The sequence below is a fragment of the Trichoderma camerunense genome, assembly GCF_050948025.1.
Source record: "Trichoderma camerunense strain CBS 138272 chromosome Unknown V8C40scaffold_14, whole genome shotgun sequence".
NCBI classification, from domain to species: domain Eukaryota; kingdom Fungi; phylum Ascomycota; class Sordariomycetes; order Hypocreales; family Hypocreaceae; genus Trichoderma; species Trichoderma camerunense.
The window spans coordinates 531,664-551,723 of NW_028145356.1; the positions used below are offsets into that span (position 1 = coordinate 531,664).

A 20,060-nucleotide genomic window follows, 5' to 3' on the forward strand; every position below is an offset into this window, starting at 1 on the left:
CTTCATATACTTCACGGAGAAGGTCCTTAAATTAATAAATGACCGATCGCAGATTTAGTCAACTAAGAAGCCTAGATTCACTCGTAAAGTTTCCCATAATCACCTAACATTACTCGTGGGACCAACGACTGGGGGAGGAGACTGTATGCCACGTGTTAGATCTCCCTCTTCCTCCCCACGCCTGTCCCATATCCCACGATAGACTACTCCGTAGATTGGGGTGTTTTACGGGGATTCGGGCCAACGGATGCGGAGGAGGGGACAAGACCTATAGCAGTTGTTTCATATTGTTGCCTTCGCTATTTATTACTCTTCTGATATCGAAATAGAGGAATAATTGCCTCCAGCAATTTCACGAGAGAGATCTTGAGCGTGATTAATGTTAATGTCGTCCATATCACCTGTTAATAAATATACCATGACAGGATGAGGATATCTATTTGATTCTGGCAGCTGGATGGGTGTTTCAAAACATCTCTATCAAATTTTCCACAGCCTTAGTTGGAATGACACAGGAGAACCCAGTGGTCAGCTTCGCACACGTAATAAAGCATCAAAAGCTCAAAATCGTCAGCCGCTGTGTATTCATTATTGTTGATCCAAGTTTTCTATATTCAATGTACCCAATAGCCCTTAACGCCATAGCCGTGCATCAACATTCTCGCTGAAATTGCAATCCGAGTGCCCAACATTACAACCCCACCAACGTTTCCCAGAAGAAAAAAGATGAAAGTTTGCGCCATACTCTACTTGTCAAACATGCCTAAAGTGTCTTCTGCTCTGCGTCTGGCTTCCAGCTGAGTACCACCTGATTAAACCTCTCCAGCTGAGAGAGGTCGGTAGCCCATGTAGTCAGTAGTCTTACCACCGCGAACTCTCCATACTTCTCCCATACATAGAATGAGAATTCCTGCTGAAGAGCTTGGACAAGAGTAAGAGGCAGTACGGCAAAGACCTGGTTGGTCTCCGTTTTGGCGTTGAGCTCATATCCAGCTCCAGTAATGGAGCGGGAGAGCTTCTCAGCTGCCAGGTTTGCTCGTCGAGCGAGATTAAAGTAGAGACAGTCGTCCTCTCGGAAGAGTTCCGCAAATTGTACACCCATGATACGACCCTTGGCGAGCAGAGAACCACGCTGCTTGACAAAGAACTCAAAGTCCTCAGCCAGCTTGGTGTCCTTGACCACGATGGCCTCGCCCAGTAGAGCGCCGTTTTTAGTGCCTCCAATCCAGAAGATGTCGGTAAGCTCGAGCATATCTCGCAGGGTCAGGTCATTGATACTGGACGTGAGGGCAGCGCCGATACGAGCACCGTCGGCAAAAAGCAGGAGACCATTGGCCTCACAGATGCGCTTCAAGGCGGTCAATTCAGCCTTGCTGTAGATAGTGCCAATCTCAGTGGCGTTGGAGATGTAAACGAGACGGGGCTTTGCCATGTGAGGGAAGTGCCAGTTGTCGTCGAGAGCCTTAGTGAGGGTTTCCGGAGTCATCTTGCCGTTCACGGGAGCGACATTGATGATTTTGTGGCCGCTAGCCTCGACGGCACCCGTCTCTCGGGTCACAATGTGTCCAGAGCTGCAGGCAATGACGGCCTCATGGGGTCGAAGACAGGCGGCGATGGAGATTGCGTTGGCCGAAGTGCCGCTGGGCACAAAGAAGATGCCAACATCGTCACGGCCGAGGTGGCGGCGGATCAGATCGCGGGCCGTCTCGCTGTAAGTGTCGCGGCCATAGCCAACCTCTTGAGTATTGTTGCTCAGCAGTAGGGCATTGAGGACGTCGGGATGGGCTCCCTCGCTGTAGTCGTCGGTGAAGCTGTACTTTGTCTTGGCTGATGCGGGACCAGAGGCAGGCATTGTGATTGTGGTGCTGGAATTGGAAAGATTAAGGTATGTTTGCGTAAGGAAGCGTCTAAAACGGTGAATCTGTAAATCTAAACGAAGAACGATATAGATATATTGGATGAAGAGGAAAGTAAACAACTAGCAGCTTATGGCGAAGGAAGAAAGAAGAGGTGGAGAGTAGCTTCTCTCTGTCTTACAAAGAGAGGAAAGGAACACAAGCAAGAGCAAGGCATGGAACCCAATGATACTTGTACATACGCCCGGGCAACTGGGGCATCTACGGAGCCTCTCCCCTGCCAATTAGCTAATGATAACAGACGGGTGTCATGATTGGAAATATGCTCCCCTGGCAATGCAAGGGAAACACTGCAGAATTAATTCATTACGAAACTCCGACTTGCGCCCCGGAGAAAAAAATTCAAAGGGTTCCACGTCTTTGCCTCGCCATTGCTATTACTCGTGCTAAAGTTGTTCAATGGGCTCTGGACGCGAAGCTAGAGAGAGTCTCCGCCGGAGCCGGCGCCACTAGTGGCTTACCCGGCACATGCCGACGCAGGCCGGCCGCCAAAAGACATCCCGACTATCGGACGCGGGATCCCGGGATTATGTTTGGTGAAGCGGAATTGCTTGTGCTCTGCGTCGTAATTGTGGTGGTCGTGCAGATGATACAGAGGCAGTGATACCGTTTCAGTTTATCAATTGAAGCACGAAACGACGATACGAAGAAACAGAATGGACGAGGAGGCGTCGGAGCACCCTATCGCCCCTCACATCACCTCACCAAACCGAAGAAATGGGCAGAGATAAGATGGGGATTTCTGTAGGAGAAAAAAAAAAAAAGAACCTACACTAGCAGCGGCCAGTATCGTCGCTTCAACGGCCCCACGTTGACAAGCAAAGTCCCTAATCAGCGAACCACGAAGCTAAGAGCAAGCCGTTGCTATCTAAGACCCTTCTCGGCCCCTTTTGAGCCGGACAAGACTCGGAGACTTGGCGATTTGGGTGTACGAGTGCTTCGTATATCACCACCTACTACAACAGATACGGTCATACAGGGAGGCATATGGCATGCTCCTCCCACCACAACGAGAGGAGTCAAGATAACCGCCATTACAGTAGACTCTAACCATGATCTCGAAAGCGTATAGCCTTTTATTTCCCCCATATCCGATGACACGCATCAACAAGGAGGGGGTTTCATCAAATGCAAGCCACAACAGCAAACCCCAACAATGACATACAATACACGTAAAACATCATGAAAAGCAGGCCCAAAAACTCAATTGCCGTTAAAAGCATATTAAAAATGGACAACGAGGGGGAAGCAGCAGCATCTACCGGGCTTTCGCTTTGACGCTTGGCGTTCCATAAGGCATTGTCTAGACCAAACTGCGACTTCTCCGCCTTTTTTTTTTTTCCTGCTGATCATGGGATTTACAACATGCAACTGGATATGAACCAGGCTCCGATATCGACACGAACGAAACTGACCCTGCTCTGCATATGAACCATTAATGCACGTCGCGCCTCTGGCGTTTTGAAGCCTTCCCCAACATTTCGTATTAGTATATGCGAATTGCGAGATGGGTAAATAGATGAGGTGCATTAGCCGGTATTCGACGGCTTTAGATGTATTTGAACGGTGCATATCATTATGTGATTACGCCATCTCTTAACTAGAGCACAATTGTGGTGGAATGCATGAGTTGTGTTGTATCCATGGATCAGTGTTTACAACGTAAAAACAAGGAGTGAATTATTCTCATTTCAAACCTCCTCCATCAAATAGCAGAAACTATCAAGGAATGTGCCGCTTGCTCAATAAAATCCAACCTCATTCAAGCCGATGTAGAATCGTCCAACGCCATCATTTATCCCCTCTACCCTCTAATCAGTCTCTTCAATTCCCCCTCCCCAATTACAGCTCACCGGGCTCTTCAACGACCAAGTCTACCTTGACCTCGTGCATCCCCAAGTCCTCCTCGCTCACAGAACCGGGAACTGCGGCCCGAGAAATGCCCGCTGCATCATCCACAATGAGCCTCGCCACATTCATCCCCATCAGGGCACTCGTCTCCATTGTTGAGATGAAGCTCTCAATGCCAGATGTGTAGTAGAGCCCGCTGCCCAGGATAGGGTCCTGGAATGTCACCCTTGGAAGCTCAATCGGGTAGGAGTAAAACCAGTGCGGGTAATACCATGAGATCGGGTCCACACCGCTGTTCTGACTGTCTCCGCCCCGGTTCTCCTCCGTCGGAGCCGTAAACGTGTCTGGCACCTGAACGCCAAGGAGATCCGACAGAAACTGCGGGGTCACGGGCTTGGGCGAAAATATCTTGTACACAAACTCGGTCTTGTTCGTCTTTGGGTTGACTGCGGTCCTGAGCGTGCTGACTGAGTAGAAGCCTGTCTTGCCAACGCCTTCAGCGCCCTCTTTCGGTTCCTCGCCCTCGGCAAGAGTTGTATAGACGTTGCTTGGGGCCTTGGATCCCGGTGGGAGCTTGAAGAAGTCTGGGTGCAGTTTAAACGGAGAGGCAAATAGCGTGACGTGGAGCTTGGTGTAAGGGATTTCCTCAATGTGATGCTTGATAACACCCTCGCCAGCTTCAATGTTGCTGAACTGCCAAGGCGAGGCAATGATTACATCATCGAATATTGTACCAACAATTTCTCTATCGGCCTCGGCTGATCGTGTTGAAATCTCATATCTGGGGGCTGAAGATGAGGTCTTGGCTTTGGCAAAGCTAATGGAAGAGACGGCGGTATCATGGTAAACCGCAGCACCGCTGGTCTTGACCATTTGGTCAAAAATCCGCCAGTTACCACCATTCACAGACATGGCGCCATCTGTGGCAAACGAGACCTAGGCGGGTTGTATGTTAGTATCCTAGGACAAATCAATGAGTCTTGTTCTGGTGGATGCTTACCATGGCTTCCAGTCCATGAAGATATGCCAGGTTGGAGGCATAGTTGACCCTCGTAGCCGCCTGAATAATGTGCCTCGAAAAGGTCTCATCAATCTAAAACAGAAGTCGTCAGCTTAAACCACGGTCTACTTCATGACGATGCAATTAAAGAATCTGCCAATTCGAACCTTATGCTGGGCGAGAAATTGCTCCCCCGTTATAGCTGTAATCTTCACCAGATCCAGCTCGTACGCCCTGGCCGTCAGCGATCGAAACGGGAAATACGGCTGCTCATACAACTTGAGGAATTTGCCAACCACTTCCTTGACCAGATTGACAGCTCGGTATGGGCTCATGCCGTATCGCCACCAGAGCTTGCCCGCATCCCACCACCAGGACGTGCCATCCGTGGTCTCGTAGACGAAACTGTCACCGTCCCAAATGGCAGTAATATCGTCCTGGCTACTAGCAGTGCGGTAATTGGCGCCGATGGACAGGTTGAAATTCTTGGTGCCATTGTACATGATGTGATTGACGCTCACGAAAATCGAAGCGCCCAGCTCAATGGGCTGCAGCGGATCATCAAATGCGCTGACGGTCAGCGTCCGGCCGCCAATCCGTCCCGTTTTCTCAAAGATGGTGATGTTGACTTTGACATCTGCTTCATCTGCATATTGTCGCAGGTGGTACGCAGCCGAAGATCCGGCAGCTCCAGCTCCTGTGGCATCTGGTTAGCTCCAGGCTGCCTGTTGTGCCATCTCTCTTATAGACGTTCCGTGTGCAAACCCCACTCTCAATCCAGGGGGCTCAGTGTGCAAAGAAATCAACCTCAGTCAATGCCAACTTACCAATAATTGCAATGTTTCTAACTCCGTTTGATTTCACCTCTTCTTTGGAGGCCACTACCTCCCCGCCGAGCGCGAGCCAGGCCGCAAAGGCCGAACCCAATTGCAGCCGCATCTTGATCAACAAACAAGGTCCAGTTCAACACAGTGAGAAGGTCAAAGCAGGGCAAGGCAGTTGTAGAGAAGAAGGAAATAGATTCAGCTTTCCCAGCCTTCCGAGCGGCGTGTTGACAGTATTATATGAATCAGGCTGCCCCTCACGATAGCCTCAGCTTGATATGATGAAAGAAAAAGGGCTCCGTGCATCCTGCAGGCGTATGGTCTGATTGCGTATGCCGCACTAAAGACGGCGTGAGATGCAGTACGGGGTACTCCCTATCGACTCGGGATGCTGCTCCAGCCACAAAGCAACCAACAGCCACACCATCCATGTAAGCTGCCATTGTTGATGCGATTGTACTCCGTACATCACGTGCATCTCACCTCTGAGTGCGCTTGTTTGCATGTTCGTAGACATTTCTCGACGAGCATCCAGCAACTTGAAGCTCTTTGCTAATAGCCCGAGACTAGTCTGGGGAGGTAAATGGTGAAGGATTTCTGGGGTCTACGGCTGCAAATTAGTGGCTGGTCCAACTACGACCCTGCTCAAATATGCCGAGATCCAGACCCAAAACTTCTTAGCTATGATAAGATATTTCACCATACTTCGTAGCCTTAATTCTACACAGAGTAGAAAATAATATGCACCATAGACTCTCCGCTGCGGCTAATGATCAAGGTACTTCATAGCTAAAATAAGTATAAACATACAGGATATCTAACATCTAAATACATCTTGGCCTCGCTGAGGGGATATTGAAAAAGCATCTGTACAATCTCTCTGTACCGCATCGAAGCTATACACTATAAAATAATTCAATAGCGCTCGTGGGGGAATCGTACTTTTTTCTTTCGAGCATCCAGCCGTAAACGCCAAAGATTCCATAGCTGTCCAAGAAAAAAAAAGCGCAATGATAAAAAGATAAAAAACCAAAATAAAAACTCAGCTTGCATCCAACATCTTATCAGCGGTCCACTTGTTGCCGTTCTCGTCCACCACAAATTGGTATTGCTTTGACCAGTGCTGCTATTGCTGGTAAAATCGTTGGGAATGGTCGTGATATGTCGTGTCAATAGGAGATGCTACTCCTCTCTGATGCTGTTTCGCACATAATACATGTGTGTTCAGCCGCTCTTCTTAGAGCTGCTGCTGTAATCGCTCTCGATGCCTCCTGCAGTGGCTGCAGAACTGCCTCCTGCGCGGAGAACAGCCTCGGCGCTAGCGCTTTTGCTTCTTCCACGAATAGTTCCTGGGACTGCCTCGGTGCTACCCCGTGATCCGAGTGGGACCCGACCAAGTCCCTGCGGTGAAATGTCATCCAAGCTGCTATCTCGCCCCTCATTCCTCGTCATGTCAATATCGTCGTCAGGCTCTTCTCCATCTTCATCGCCACTGCTCAAGTCTACACCGTCGGGATAATCATCCGACTCATGCGGGTTTGCTCGTCGGCTCATAAGCCCTTCTGAAGAATTGAATTCATCATCTCCATCGGATCCAAAATCGTCCTCCGACCACGATTCTGCACTAAAGGGTGGGAAAAATATGGCAGGCGGAGGAAGTGGTACTGGATTCAGGCGCTTGATGCGACCCGAAAGGTATTCAATCTTGACTTTCGACGAATCATTCATCTTCGGCAGTCGACGAACAGACAAGCGAGGCGACGAAGTTGACATCGTGGCAAGCCGGTTGATAATCTGATCTGTCGTTTCTTCGGACAACATGGGCTGACCCACACTTCTCTGACCGACATGTGCATCAAGCTTCGATCGCCTTGTCGTAACAACCACCATAAAGTGATCCTCTGGTAGCACACCACCTAGACCACATGGTTCAAGGGGCCGAACTTCAAGTATTTGTTGTGCATCACTCCATGGGAATTCCATGCTAATATCGCTGGATTCATCTCCTGAGTCGGTTACCAGCTCGGGCACGCTAACCACGTCGCTGACATCCAATTTGGGTACGGAACCAAGGTCAAGATTAGCGTCACTCAACGGCCGCCTGGTCATCGAAGATCCTGATCCCGATCGATAGGGTATCGGCCGGACAAACTGCACCTGAGGATCCAACCGCTCCCTACCGCTCGATAGCATGTACGTCGTTGGTGATATATCTCCTGGATCTCCAGACAAGTCGGTACAAAAGGGAGCACCACTATAGTAGATGATGGCACCATCGCGACGACGTTTACGACGATTGGAAGCACCAGAGCCGCTCTGGCCCCACCGCGAGTCTGCATTACTCTCCTCGATAGGACCGAAAGACGACAGCGTGCCATCTTCCATCGACGATTGCTCTTGGGGCGACTGCTGATGAAGGAACAGAGGTTTGTAGTGGAAGCTCTCGGATGATGCCGAAACTTGTGGTCCAAATTTGGATAAATTATTTCCTGAGCTCCCAGAATCGCCGGTTGAGTGACCGGTCTTCTGTCTCTTGTGATGGTCGGCTTTTGTGTCCGTGTCATCCGTTTCTGGACTCCGCTGCGAATGGTCGCCTGAACTGTCGCTACTGAATTTGGTGCCGTCTGTACCACCGCGCCATCTTATTTTTCGGCCATCTGGCGATAGCTGAAACTTTGCGCTCAGGTCTACAACGGCATTCCGTACAAAATCCGGAGTGACATTCATGATGTGCAACTGCGCCATGTTGCAAAGGAGATTCAAATACACCCAGCCCTCCTCGTCAGGATGAACGTCGTCGTTTGGCCGTTCTGGAGGGTTTGAGAGTAGCTCTGGGGGGACAAGGCCTAAATGCCTTATGTACTCCATATTCTCGGACGGGATCTGTACACGATCAGGATCGAGATCCAAGGGCCTCGTGGGTCGCTGTTCGGGAGGCGGCGCCATAGGCGGCGACGTATTCGTCCCTGAACCGTTGCCGTTGCCGTTGCCACTGCTGTTGCCATTGCCCCCTGATTCGGTTTGATCTTCGTTAGAGTTGGACGCTGAGCCCATGTCTTGGGATCTGCTCTTTTTGCCCGTATGTCCGGATTGATGTTCCTGGGGAAGAATTCGAGCTTCGCGCATAGGTTCTGGTGCAGGGTTGGAGTTACTACTGGTATTGGCTTTTAGGCCTGGCTTTGGCTGCTGCACCAGAGATGACCGCTGGGGAGATGGATTGCCCGATATCGCCTGTGCTGGCGGTGGGATGGTGGATATGGCAGGTGGTCGAAGAGGCTGGTTCCGACGAACATGCTTGCCTCCGATTTTCCCCGTGAATATTTGCTCAAGACGCCGGACCACTAGTTTCTTCTTTTCTTTTTCCGTCATGGCGACAAAACGGGGATACAGCCCCTCGGGGATCTCGCGCAAGTAGTTCTCTACTTTCTGGTCGTTCGTCTTGAACCGTGAGCCTCCTTGAGGTCTATTCAGCGAGGTCCCAGACGAGCCAGCGCCAGTCGACATGGACGCGTAGGCAGAGTCAACAGGTCGTGTATGGGATCCGGATGACGACGAAGCATGCTTCGACTGAGACTTTGAACCCGAACCAGCATACATCCGATCGCGCGTGGCATGCCTCGATGATTTTTTGTTACGCTGAGACGAAGAGGTATCGGGCGAGTCTCCCAAACTCGCTGTGAAGTCTCGGAGTGTGGCCTCTAGTTCACGTTTTTTTCTCTTCGGCAACCCATGTATTTTGATCTCAAACAGTTTGTCTTTCCGAAGCATATCAGGACCGTGCTGCCTGTAGCGCTTCAACTCTTCCTTCAACTTTTGAATCTCCACGGTGAGATCGTCGATGACGCTTCGGTAGTCATCAGCACTGCTGCTACGGGCTTTGGACTGGAGTCGAGGCAAGGCTGGTTGAAATTGATACGGCTTGTCTTCGTTGGAGGAGTCCGATTCTTTTTGGAAGAATGGTGGGTCAACTGTATTGGGCATGAGTACATACATTTGATGCATTAGCTCACCAATCTACGGCATGGGTACTTACCATCCATGGCATTGCTATCAAAGGTAGCCGTTGGATTCTGGTTGGACTGGTTAAACCATTTCTTGGCATCACTCTGGCCAGTTTCGTGACTCTCCCCCGATGAAGCTCGGCGAGGCGAAGATGCATCTTGATCGCCTTGATTGGGCGGACCTGGGCCGCGGTTTGCTTTCAACAGTGAGTTATCGTGAGCGAGTTGGTGGTGTCGCAACGTGATGGAGTTTTCTGGTGAAGATCGTCGGGGGAGAGGGTGGCCTGTGGATGATAGGGGCGGTTCGTGAGGTCTATCCTCTGCTGGCTGCATTGTAATTCAGTTAAGAAGCATCCAGATGTTGGCAAATATTTTTGATGATTCTAATAATGAATCATTCTCTAGTTGCCAGATGAAGCTTCTTCAGTCCGAATTGGGAACTAAGGGATAATAATAGGTATTCAAGGGTCCAAGCAAAATGACGGCTTGTGACGTAGCACGACTCGTCAATCGCCTATACTCTGTAGACGCATTGTTAACAGGTTATTCCTTTCAAAACTGTGTGCCTGTGACGAGGAGATTGGCTAACGGAATGGGTAAAGGGCCAGTCAATCGAGCACAAAAGTGGCGTGTCATTTTGCTGTGGCACCTTGGTGCGATCGATCGATCGAACTGGATAAGCAGAGAGGGCCGCAACAACTTCGGGCAACTCACCTGAAAAGACCGAGTCTTGCAAACAGATCTCGCTAACAAAAGCAGATGGGCAGGTCGAATATTAAGGGGGGTTAAAAAATGATTAGGAGCAATGAAAGAATAATAAGTAAAATGCCAGCGCGGTCCAAGATCTTCGTATACGTCTTGATCGGTGCAGCAACGGAAAAGGGAGCTCAATTTCGCACTAGGTGGCGAGGAATCGATGACACGAAGGCAGTAACGGCGCTGTATCTCAATCCACGTCGTCGTTCTTTGCTGCCGGAAATCGTATACACCAGCTGGTCAAAAGAAAATGTCTGAGTTTGTCGTGTTTTTCCCGATCAAATCAAATCCAGGCCCCTCGCGGCTGTTTGCGTTGTCAGAATGGGGTTCAAATTGCAGGGCAGCCGCGGGTTCGGAGTCAGCTCCGTCTCTCTCTCAATGGTACTGAGTCGCGTCCGGTCAAATATGCGTCTTCGACTGTGAGAAAGGGATATCTGCGGCTAGATCACGTCTACGACCGGAGACTTGATGATGCTCGTCGCTAGAGTTTGGACGATCCACGGATGTGCCAAGAGGGGGATCGAATGCAACGAGGTTGTGGTGCTGAGGGGAAATGAAGAAGCTGACGGGGAATAACAAGGGCGATGATGGCCAGTGGGGTTGGAGAAGGCTCGTCGTCGAGAGCCGGCCTGGGCTAGGTGAGGTACAAGTATGATTTGGGGTTGATCGCCGTGGTTGAGGCTGGTCTGTATTCGTCGTGGAAAGGAAAAGAAAAAAAAAGGAGGGGCGTGTGTGTGGCAGCTGGGTAGGGGGAGGGAAATTCTGGACCGAAAAAAATTTTGAGGGCTTGACGATGTATGCAGATAGGAGGGATGCGCGATGACCCCGGGTGGCCAGCCTTATTCCAGACGGCGTGTTTGGCTCTTCACGGCGATGGAGAGAACCGATGAGCCCTTACGGAACAGGTAAAGTAGAAATGGATACTGGGTAAAGATTTTCTCTGTCAATGGTGAGTCTATCGCCAGATTGTTGAGTGGCGAGCCTGGGGCTTTTCGCCGCAGCCAGTCGGTGGGCAAACCCCAGGGTGATGGCGCCGTGAGGCTTCGATTGGCAGGTCAGGAATCATGGTGCTGCGATCGGGGCAATCGCAGGAGCATCAACGCAAACCATGGAAATCAGGGTCTTGTTTGGGAGCTAGCGAGGCCATGTCTCACTCCAGAGGGGTGTTGTTAGCGAGGAGCTTCCATCAGATGCTCGTCCAAGTATGTACGAGTTATAAGTCGAGCACACGGTGCGGAACCGCGGGCAAATCGGACAACAGCAGGTGGACGGCATGTGGTTTGTGTATCCACAGGGCCTCTCTTATCACTCTGGCGATGGAGAGCATTCAGCCGAGGGAAGCTTGAGAGATGCTATTGGGCCTCTGCTAACGATAGTTTTGCTCCCGCCGCTACCTATTGCAGGTCAGCTTATCCTACTAGGTACTCGTATGGACAAACACTATGTCGTTTTGCTCTCCATACAGCCCCCAGATGTCGGCGGAAAGGCAATGTGCAAAAGCCCCGTCTGGCAGCGCCTTGACAGGCCATTTGGCTGCCAGAAGCGCTAATACGAAGCGTGGCTGCGAGCTAGTCGCCGGTGCCAGGGAGAGGAACCAAGCATTGACAAGCGCCAAAGGCGTCAACTTAAGGTAGTGCCAGTATGGACTACAGAGTACAGTGTCCAGTGCTGCTTGCAGTCCATCGGATTCCAAGAGCAGCGAGCTTCGGTCCAGCATCCCGTTTTCTGTATCACTATTTGGGTCAGTCAGGGCTTGCTCTAGAGAAGCTCTAGGGCTGTACGAGTACTGTACCGTACATGAAGATGCTTCCTCGCTTCAACTAGACCTTCAACTAGACTCTTGTCGGCCTTGCGCCCACATGATCCTTGCTCGGCAGCGTGTGAAGCTCCTTGGCTGCCATCTCTCCACCTGTGGGCCTGGCCAACCATCACCTTGCGGGGACGCAGGTCGCAAGGTTTGGAGGGTGTAGATCTTGGTTTTTGGCTGGCATCGACCAAATAGGTGGCCAGGGTCAGCCTTCGGAACTAACTTGATCCGCGACACTGGCTGCACTGTAGCTGTACTCATACTGTACTCGTACCGTACGACTTTGTCTGCTCCCAGATCTCCGTGTTGCGAGTCGTTTCCAATCCCCAATTTCGAGACCACCTACAGAGCACGGATGTGAGCTAAAGTACCTCCGCATACCCGTCATGTGGTCCAAAGTCCTCAGAAATTATTGAAGCCCATCGAGGCGCGTCGTCAGCCCGAACAAGGGATCCAGCGATGCGCCATCCCTCTTCAGCCGTGGGCATCCTTGACTCGGGCAATCAGCATCTCAATCAGGGGCCGGCCGTTCAGGCGGGCTACAATGTGGCGCGATTATGACGTCTGCCCTCAGACAGATGGGTAGTCCAGAACGGTTTGCACGCAAGGATTGTCGATGGGTCTAGACGGGCCCGTCTCGCAACGGCGAGGTGTGTGAGCGGGCTGGTGTGCCTGGGTGTGTGAGTGGCCCTCTAAACTGGAAACAATTTAGTACGAGCACTTTGACTTCCTTCGCCTGGGATCCGGTACGACTGTGATGGGACTCTTAGTACTTCGCCTATATACGAGTATTACTGCTGCACGACATGAGAATTGCCAGCTTCTTGTCGGCGAGTCATGCATCTGATTTCTCTTAACAATTACCAGCTCCCACACAGTCACACTCCATGTACTGATTGCTGTTCTCGCATCTCAACAATACTGCTCGTCCCCCGTACAATGTCCTAAAAGAGACAGCATCCTTCACACGGGACCCCTAGCCGACGATTTGCCATTGACGCCGGGCTGCATGATGAGCTTCCCCGCAGTGGCATGGATCGGCCTCATTCCCTCAACCTCACAGTTCCAAAACTCCACCGATTCCCTGCCCACAGCCATTTCACTCCAACTTTATGGGCACAATGACGTCTGCGCATTTGCCTCTTTTTGCTGAGCCCTGGATCTGCACTGACTAGGCACGTGATGGAATCAGCGAGAACCGGTCCCCACTCAGACTCCAACTCCCAAGGTACGCTAGCGCGCAAGATACCGATGGTTGGAGATGATGAACATGAACTGCTTTTTCAAAAGCTGGGCCTTTAGGAAGGGATTGCAGTTAACGGTAAATGCGATCACAATCTTCTTATTTTTCTTTGATTTTTTTTATTGCGGTCAAAGGCCTCCCAACGAAGACACGAAAGTGTTTGTTAATACGGGTTCCTGCAAGCACTTGCACATGCCCAATATTTCTCCATCTCTCCGTTGTATCAACCAATGCTAATTCTATTTTGATTCTACTGTATCTGTACAATCCCTAGTAGTATTAAACGGTGCAGGCCTATCTAGGCTCTCCATTTTCACGTCGTTTTATACTGATGCTACCCAAGCACCATTCACACGCGGTATCACAGCCTCAGCACCACCTGTCCCGGTCGTCTCGGGCAGTTTTATTCAATCCACACCCCCAGGGCGAAAGCCGCTTCGATCTCTCCAACCTGCACTGCTAGCTCAGATCGGGAGGCTACCTCGGGACCAACGACCCAAATTGGAGCTTGCCTACATGCATACTCCGTCTTTAAAGTATCGTTGGTCGTGCCAATAGGAAACGCTCCTCGTTTCGTTCTCAGGGGCCCTTTGCTCGGCTTCCTCCCTGCCAAGAGAGTACCGATTCGTTGGATCTTATCTTATTATTTTCATGGGGAAGCTTGCAATAACAGGGCTGAGCGGAAGAGGCGAGTTTCGCCTTGTCGTTGCCGTTGCCACGTTGCCACTAGCTTTGAGCTGTAGAATCTGCACGACCCTGCTTTGCTGATCGATCTGCAAGGGTTGTGCAATGGCCAGTCCTAGTTTGAACACAAGAGAATTAGCATTGATACTTGTGCCTTGGAAAGCTTAACTGAACTCCAATAATGGTTACAGGGTACGCAAGAAGAAGAAGACTACTACTTGCAACAATCTTGACATTGTAACTCTTCATAAAAGACTCAGATCTTCCTTGTATTTAAATATCCTACTATAGAAACTTTAAGATAGCCTCATGTAGAAGCGTGTCTAGGTAGGTAACAGAAACACGCATAACAAACACAATTCTTCAGCGACCGGTAATTTTTTGGGATCTCGCTCAGGCCAGTGGGGGAAGCTATTCCCATCTTGCTACTCACGGCCAAAAGTTCTATTTTATTACCCAGCTGCAGGGACCCCGAATAGCGCCTTGATATCACACTGCGCCCACCGGAGCTAATGCTCCTGACTGGGGGAGATGAAGCCCTCTCTAATGCCTGAAGTAGTATCGCACATACCACCTGATAGATTAGGGTTGACTTATTCAGGAACAGAGAGACGAAAGACCATCACCTTGCCACAGTAATAGAATGCGCGGGTGCTAATCAAAGTGACCAATGTCACCCTACCCATGTCACCCTACCCATCCGGTGCAGATTTTAATCATAGCGGTATCCATGTTTCTTAATTCTGTTCTATCTTATACTAGGTGTGCAATGTTCATCTCTTGCTCATCTTAATCTATTTATAATCTTGCTCTTAATCATGCCCACATAGTCTCTGTACTGTAGTCTCTGCATTTGCTTGTTTTTCATCTTATTCGCTCGTTTTAGGTATAGCACCTCTTTACTCAGCACTCCTCTTAAGGTCCTTTGCAAGGAGGGACTCGCCCGTCATCTCCTCAGGCTGGGGCAATCCCATGGCAGCCAAAATAGTAGGGGCAACATCGCCAAGGACACCACCCTGCTTCTTTAGGCTCCATCCCTCGGGAGCATTGGCCATGATGAACGGCACCTTGTTGGTGGTGTGGCTAGTCTTGGGCTTTCCATCGGAGAATTTCATCTCTTCGGCATTGCCGTGATCGGCAGTGATGAACAGGATGTACCCCTCTTTCTTGCATGCGTCCAAAATCTTTCCAATAGCCTTGTCGGTGGCGGCACAGCCAACAATGGCAGCCTCGTAAACACCAGTGTGGCCAACCATGTCAGGAGGAGCAAAGTTGTTCATGACAAAGGGGAACTTCTGCTCTGCCAGACGCTTGGCAACCTGGTCTGCCACTCCGTCTGCAGACATCTCGGGGGCTTGGTCGTAGGTCGCGACCGACTTGTTGGAAGGAACAAGGTCCTGGTCCTGGTCACGAGTCTCGAGAGGGAAGACCTTTTCAACACCACCGTTGAAGAAGAAGGTGACATGGGCGTACTTTTCAGTCTCGGCGATGTGGACTTGCTCCACGTTTTGCTTTCCAAGCCACTCGGCCAGGACGTTGTCCATCTTTTGGGGCTCAAAGGCGACGTCGAAGGGGTAATCAGTCTTGTATCGGGTCATGGTAACAAGCTTGTTGATCTTGGGGTAAGGGAAATCGGGCAGGACAGATCGGTCAACATCACCGAGCACCTGGGTGATTTGTCGTGCGCGATCAGATCGGTAGTTGAAGAAGAAGACAGTGTCGTCATCTAGTTTATGGAGTGTTAGCCCTGAATCTCCGATTGATCGAAAGATAACTCCCAGCAAACTTACCCTTGATACGGCCCTCATCGCCGCCAACAATAATGGGGGTAAAGAACTCATCTCTGTTCTCCTTGCCCTCGAGCTCATATCGAGCCTTGATAGTAGCAACTGGGTCCTCAGTGGCCTCGCCCTCGCCCAGAATAAGACCCTTAAGGGCAACCTCGACACGCTCCCATCGCTTATCACGGTCCATGGCATAGTACCGACCGACAACGGTGGCAATCTGGCCAAGGCCGAGCTCCTTGATGAAGTCGACCAGCTCTTCCATGTAACCTCCACCAGACTTGGGGTCGGTATCACGGCCGTCACCGAAGAAGTGGATGAAGACCTTGGGGACATTGTACTTCTTGGCAGCCTTGAGGATGGCATACAGGTGTGTCTGCTTGGAGTGCTGTCGGAGCATTAGTATATTTTCAGCTGAGGCTTTCTCAAAAGAGGGCACCTACCACACCGCCGTGAGAAACCAGGCCACAGAGGTGCAGACGGCCATTGCCGCTTGCAGCACCCTCGAGCGTCTTCTTGAGAACTTCGTTGTCGGCGAACTCGTCCTTCTTGATGGTCTGGTCGATGCGGACGACATCCTGCCAGACAACACGTCCAGCGCCAATGTTCAAGTGGCCGACCTCAGAGTTACCCATCAATCCCTCAGGCAGTCCCACCGCCAGCGATGAGGCGTCGAGCTCGGTGAATCCAGTCTCGCTCTTGGAAAGCTCGTCCATGACGGGCGTCTCGGCGGCCGCAATGGCATCGCCATCCTTGGGGCTCTCGTCGGAGGGGATGCCCCAGCCATCAATGACGACTGTAAGAGCGCAACAGCAGTAGAATTAGCCACCCAAGCTCGAGATACACCAGAACAAAGCAGCAGGCAAGGACATAGTCCGGCCTCTTAGGCGGCGATTCAATCTGAACCGTGGCCGGCGCCGATTTGACGCGACGCAGGTTTGGGCGCGGGATTGGTTGAGGGGCGGGAGAGGCATGGCGGGGCAATGGTTGGGAGTGAGGATGAGGCGTAGGAGTGGGAGAAGGAGACGTACTGAGGCAGGCCTTTTGCTCTGTCTTGGACATGGTGAGAGGGCTCAATGGCAGGTTTGGCGGAATGAAGAGAGTGTAAGGAGGAAGAGGACAGTAGGTGCGTGATTTGATGGGGAGATGAAGCTTTTTTTCCCACTGCCAATCCTAGAAACATACGACCTGTACTAAGGATTGGATGGTGGGGTTGATGGCGATGGGCCGCCGATGTCATCCATTATCTCTGCTGATAAGTTGTATGAGGCATGGGCAGCTTCTGCGCAGAAGGCGGCAGCGCAGCGGCTGCGCTAAAGAGCCCTCCGTGCATCGGGCCGTTTCTCGCCCTGGCCACTAAGCTTGCGTCCAATCTCTGCCAACTCCCCTCAATAACCCCGTCAACGCCTTGCAAGACAAAATTCCCCGTGAACCAATCAATCAGGACATGCCATGCGCAGCTACGATTAATAGTCGTGCTATTATCCATCGTTATTGATCATACGCTTTGAGTCTTATCTGTCAACTTGGCGTCTACCATACTCTCCTACGCGTTTCTGATACCTCAATCACTTGACATCCTGAATCCAACGCGTTACCATGGCTTCAGAGCTACCAGCACTCTCTCTACCTTCGACGCTATCCCCCGATGATCTCGACTCTCTGTCGGAGCTGTCCATTGTCCTAGCAAAAGTCCGCGCTGGACTCCAGTCCTCTACTGGCCTCACGACAGGAGCTACTCCCGGCGGGCCAAGCAGCAGCGGCCAGCAGCTCTCTTTTAAGGACGTACCTGGTGCTACGGACAAGCTCAAGCACAAATTACAGCACGCCAGGGCACAGGTTCGCGTTTTGCCAGACATGGATCGCTCCATCAAAGAGCAAAGGGCCGAAATCAAAGAGCTCGAAACGCGAATTGAGATGCAGCGTGCTTTGTTAGAGAAACTCCGCGAGAGCGGCGTACAGTTTAGCAAAGATGCATACGCTACTGGAGACAAGATGGAACTGTGAAGAAGAGACTTGTGCCGTCATTTGAATTCCTCTGGAGCCCAAATCAAAAGTAACCATATCTGGATAATGTTCCCCCGAGAGGCTACCTATTAGCTATTTTTACGTATGCGACGCTCGATAATGCAATGGCCTGCGTCCACTCTCTCCACAAGCCATCTTATTTCGGCGGAATTCCAACCTTGGCCAGAATTTTTTCGACACTGCCGCCTGGCTGACCCGGCACAATCTTGGTCCAAACTTCCTCATCAAGCCTCTGAGCTTCGGATAGAGTGGTCCAATTGGGACTTTGGGTTGTTTTCAGCCATTTGAAATCATCAACCTGGTCCCACTGATTCTCTGTCGATTTATCGGACTCGGTTTGCTGTACAGACAAACAAAGTCAGCACCTCTCGTTACACAAAAACAAAGTCGCAAACTAAGGACAGAGACATACATAACACGAAGGAAGAGGAGCAAAGCGCATGCCTGTGCAGTCTTCAATAATGGGGTGGCTAGCGCAGTGCAAATAAATATTGACGTTTTTGCAGTCATGAATCCGAACCTGTCGCGCTATAACGACCAAAGTGCTGTTGGAGACATCGTTGATGTGTATGGGCCCATTTACCCTACCGGCCACGATAAGACATCTGTCGATATTCTTGAGAATGAGTCCGGGAAATGGTGCTCCTTGGGCTGTGGGTATTGAAAGGTCAATAACACAGTCTTTCAGGTCCCGCAGCCAGCCTGCTGCGGTGGCTCGCGAAGCAGAGGATGGAAGGATAATATGAAGGCCAGTTTGGTCCGAGATACCGATGCTCTGAGCAGCAGAGAAGCTGGGCTTTCGGATGGATGAGGTATCGGGCTTTGCTAGCTCCTCGTTGTAATCTTTCCCCTGTGATGACAGCTCGCCAACGGTATCCCGGGCCTCCTCCGATATACTTCTTGCTGCTCCAGGTGCACTCTTTGGACTGTGAGGGCGTCGGGATAAGCTGCCTGGGTTCAGCCGCGGGTCGTTTTCGGGTGCTCCCATGTCAACATGGTCGGTTCCAGTGCGCCTAAACTGGAAGCGTGACTTTGGTGCTACTTTGGCAATCGTCTCGTTGAGCTTATCTTGGAGGCTTTTGATTGCCTATAAACATGATTCGCGATCAGTCTGGCTTCTCTTTACACGGAATTATGGAAGACGACAGACATCTGAGTACTGGCGTCGATCGTATGCTGGGGTGAATTCGGCGGCATCGGCAACCTCATTCTGCAGCTTGCTGATGCCAGCCAGGATGTGGTCTGTAGCCTCTTGTCGCTCGCCTCCAATGGAAGATAGATGTGCTAATTGACCAATCTGATCTTGAAGAACTGCAGGGGAGGAAAGGAGCGTCGTTAGCAATCATGCGGTGATGAATAGGCACCACATAAGCCCTAAGTAAGCCAGAAGCAGCAGCCCACCTTCAATGCTGTCACGAAAGTGACGATAGAACTTTTCCTTGGGATCCACGGTAGAAGCCATCGGAGCGACAATGCTATATGTCTTAGGAAGTAATTGCTGTAATTTCTGCCACCGTGACTAGGTAGAGAATGAAGAAACAAGAAAGAAAATTGTCAGTATTTATGTGTTGATGCTGCCTGGGCAAGCTCTCTGCGTTTAGCTTCAGCCTCCAAGGCAGCTTCTTTTGTGCCTCTTACACCAGCCCTGTCAGGTGGTCTTTCCTTTGCAACACACGACACGCGATCGAACGACACAAGTCAATTCCCCGGGAGCTGCACAACTCTAATAGCGCACACAGCGGGCAATCGCGTGATTCTGTAATATGGATGATGCGACTCTGGAGGGAAAGCTGAGAAGGAGGAGGAAGAGAGGCAAAAGTTGGGGAGCTGCAGGAGCAGGAAAATGCAAGAACGAAGAAGTGAGCGTCATATGAATGACCCCACGCACCGTTATGGAACTACTGTGCTGGAAAGGGAAAAGAGGGGCAGCGAAGAGCTGGTCAGGGGATCTGATGCTGCGAGCTTGATGGCTTAATAGCGGGGAGCTAGAGACGTCATTTACGGCGAGGCTTGGGAGTCATTGATCTCGAATTCAATTATTTGAATGGGAAATGTTATCCAGCATCCCAAATTCGTTATCCAACAACCTAGCGACTACCTGGAATTCATGTCTTAGAATAGGGTGTAAAGAGAATATGAATAGAAGCCACCTTTATACTATTATCG

At 50.8% G+C, this 20,060-nt stretch overlaps 6 protein-coding genes across 6 annotated transcripts; 1 reads left to right on the plus strand and 5 right to left on the minus strand.

Annotated features, from left to right (window-relative positions):
* Positions 1-459: 459 nt before the first annotated feature.
* V8C40DRAFT_251042 (beta-eliminating lyase) lies at positions 460-2,306 on the minus strand. The gene has a single exon (XM_083217109.1). The coding sequence runs from the start codon at positions 1,850-1,852 to the stop codon at positions 764-766; it is 1,089 nt and encodes a 362-aa protein (XP_083070877.1). The 5' UTR covers positions 1,853-2,306; the 3' UTR covers positions 460-763.
* Positions 2,307-3,482: 1,176 nt separating this feature from the next.
* On the minus strand, positions 3,483-5,719 carry V8C40DRAFT_251044 (Prenylcysteine lyase-domain-containing protein). The gene is made up of 4 exons (XM_083217110.1): positions 5,595-5,719; positions 4,935-5,464; positions 4,768-4,860; positions 3,483-4,703 (listed from the first exon to the last, which is right to left on the minus strand). The coding sequence occupies exons 1-4, from the start codon at positions 5,704-5,706 to the stop codon at positions 3,759-3,761; spliced, it is 1,680 nt and encodes a 559-aa protein (XP_083070878.1). The 5' UTR covers positions 5,707-5,719; the 3' UTR covers positions 3,483-3,758.
* Positions 5,720-6,358: 639 nt separating this feature from the next.
* Positions 6,359-9,624, minus strand: V8C40DRAFT_251046 (frequency clock protein; the record flags this gene model as incomplete). The annotated part of the gene is made up of 1 exon (XM_083217111.1): positions 6,359-9,624. A coding segment is annotated over one exon (2,493 nt), but the record flags the coding sequence as incomplete, so codon positions are not given.
* Positions 9,625-14,656: 5,032 nt separating this feature from the next.
* On the minus strand, positions 14,657-17,119 carry V8C40DRAFT_59147 (2,3-bisphosphoglycerate-independent phosphoglycerate mutase). Its single transcript, XM_083223171.1, has 4 exons — positions 16,898-17,119; positions 16,310-16,662; positions 15,873-16,254; positions 14,657-15,808 (listed from the first exon to the last, which is right to left on the minus strand). Exons 1-4 carry the CDS (start codon positions 16,926-16,928, stop codon positions 14,982-14,984), a joined length of 1,593 nt encoding a protein of 530 aa, XP_083070880.1. The 5' UTR covers positions 16,929-17,119; the 3' UTR covers positions 14,657-14,981.
* A 131-nt stretch (positions 17,120-17,250) lies between these two features.
* On the plus strand, positions 17,251-18,081 carry V8C40DRAFT_59172 (RNA polymerase II transcription mediator complex subunit 9-domain-containing protein). The gene has a single exon (XM_083223172.1). It carries the CDS (start codon positions 17,466-17,468, stop codon positions 17,871-17,873), a length of 408 nt encoding a protein of 135 aa, XP_083070881.1. The 5' UTR covers positions 17,251-17,465; the 3' UTR covers positions 17,874-18,081.
* V8C40DRAFT_251063 (tubulin binding cofactor C-domain-containing protein) lies at positions 17,887-19,731 on the minus strand. Its single transcript, XM_083217112.1, has 4 exons — positions 19,296-19,731; positions 19,045-19,205; positions 18,307-18,981; positions 17,887-18,234 (listed from the first exon to the last, which is right to left on the minus strand). Exons 1-4 carry the CDS (start codon positions 19,354-19,356, stop codon positions 18,031-18,033), a joined length of 1,101 nt encoding a protein of 366 aa, XP_083070882.1. The 5' UTR covers positions 19,357-19,731; the 3' UTR covers positions 17,887-18,030.
* Between the last annotated feature and the right edge of the window lie 329 nt (positions 19,732-20,060).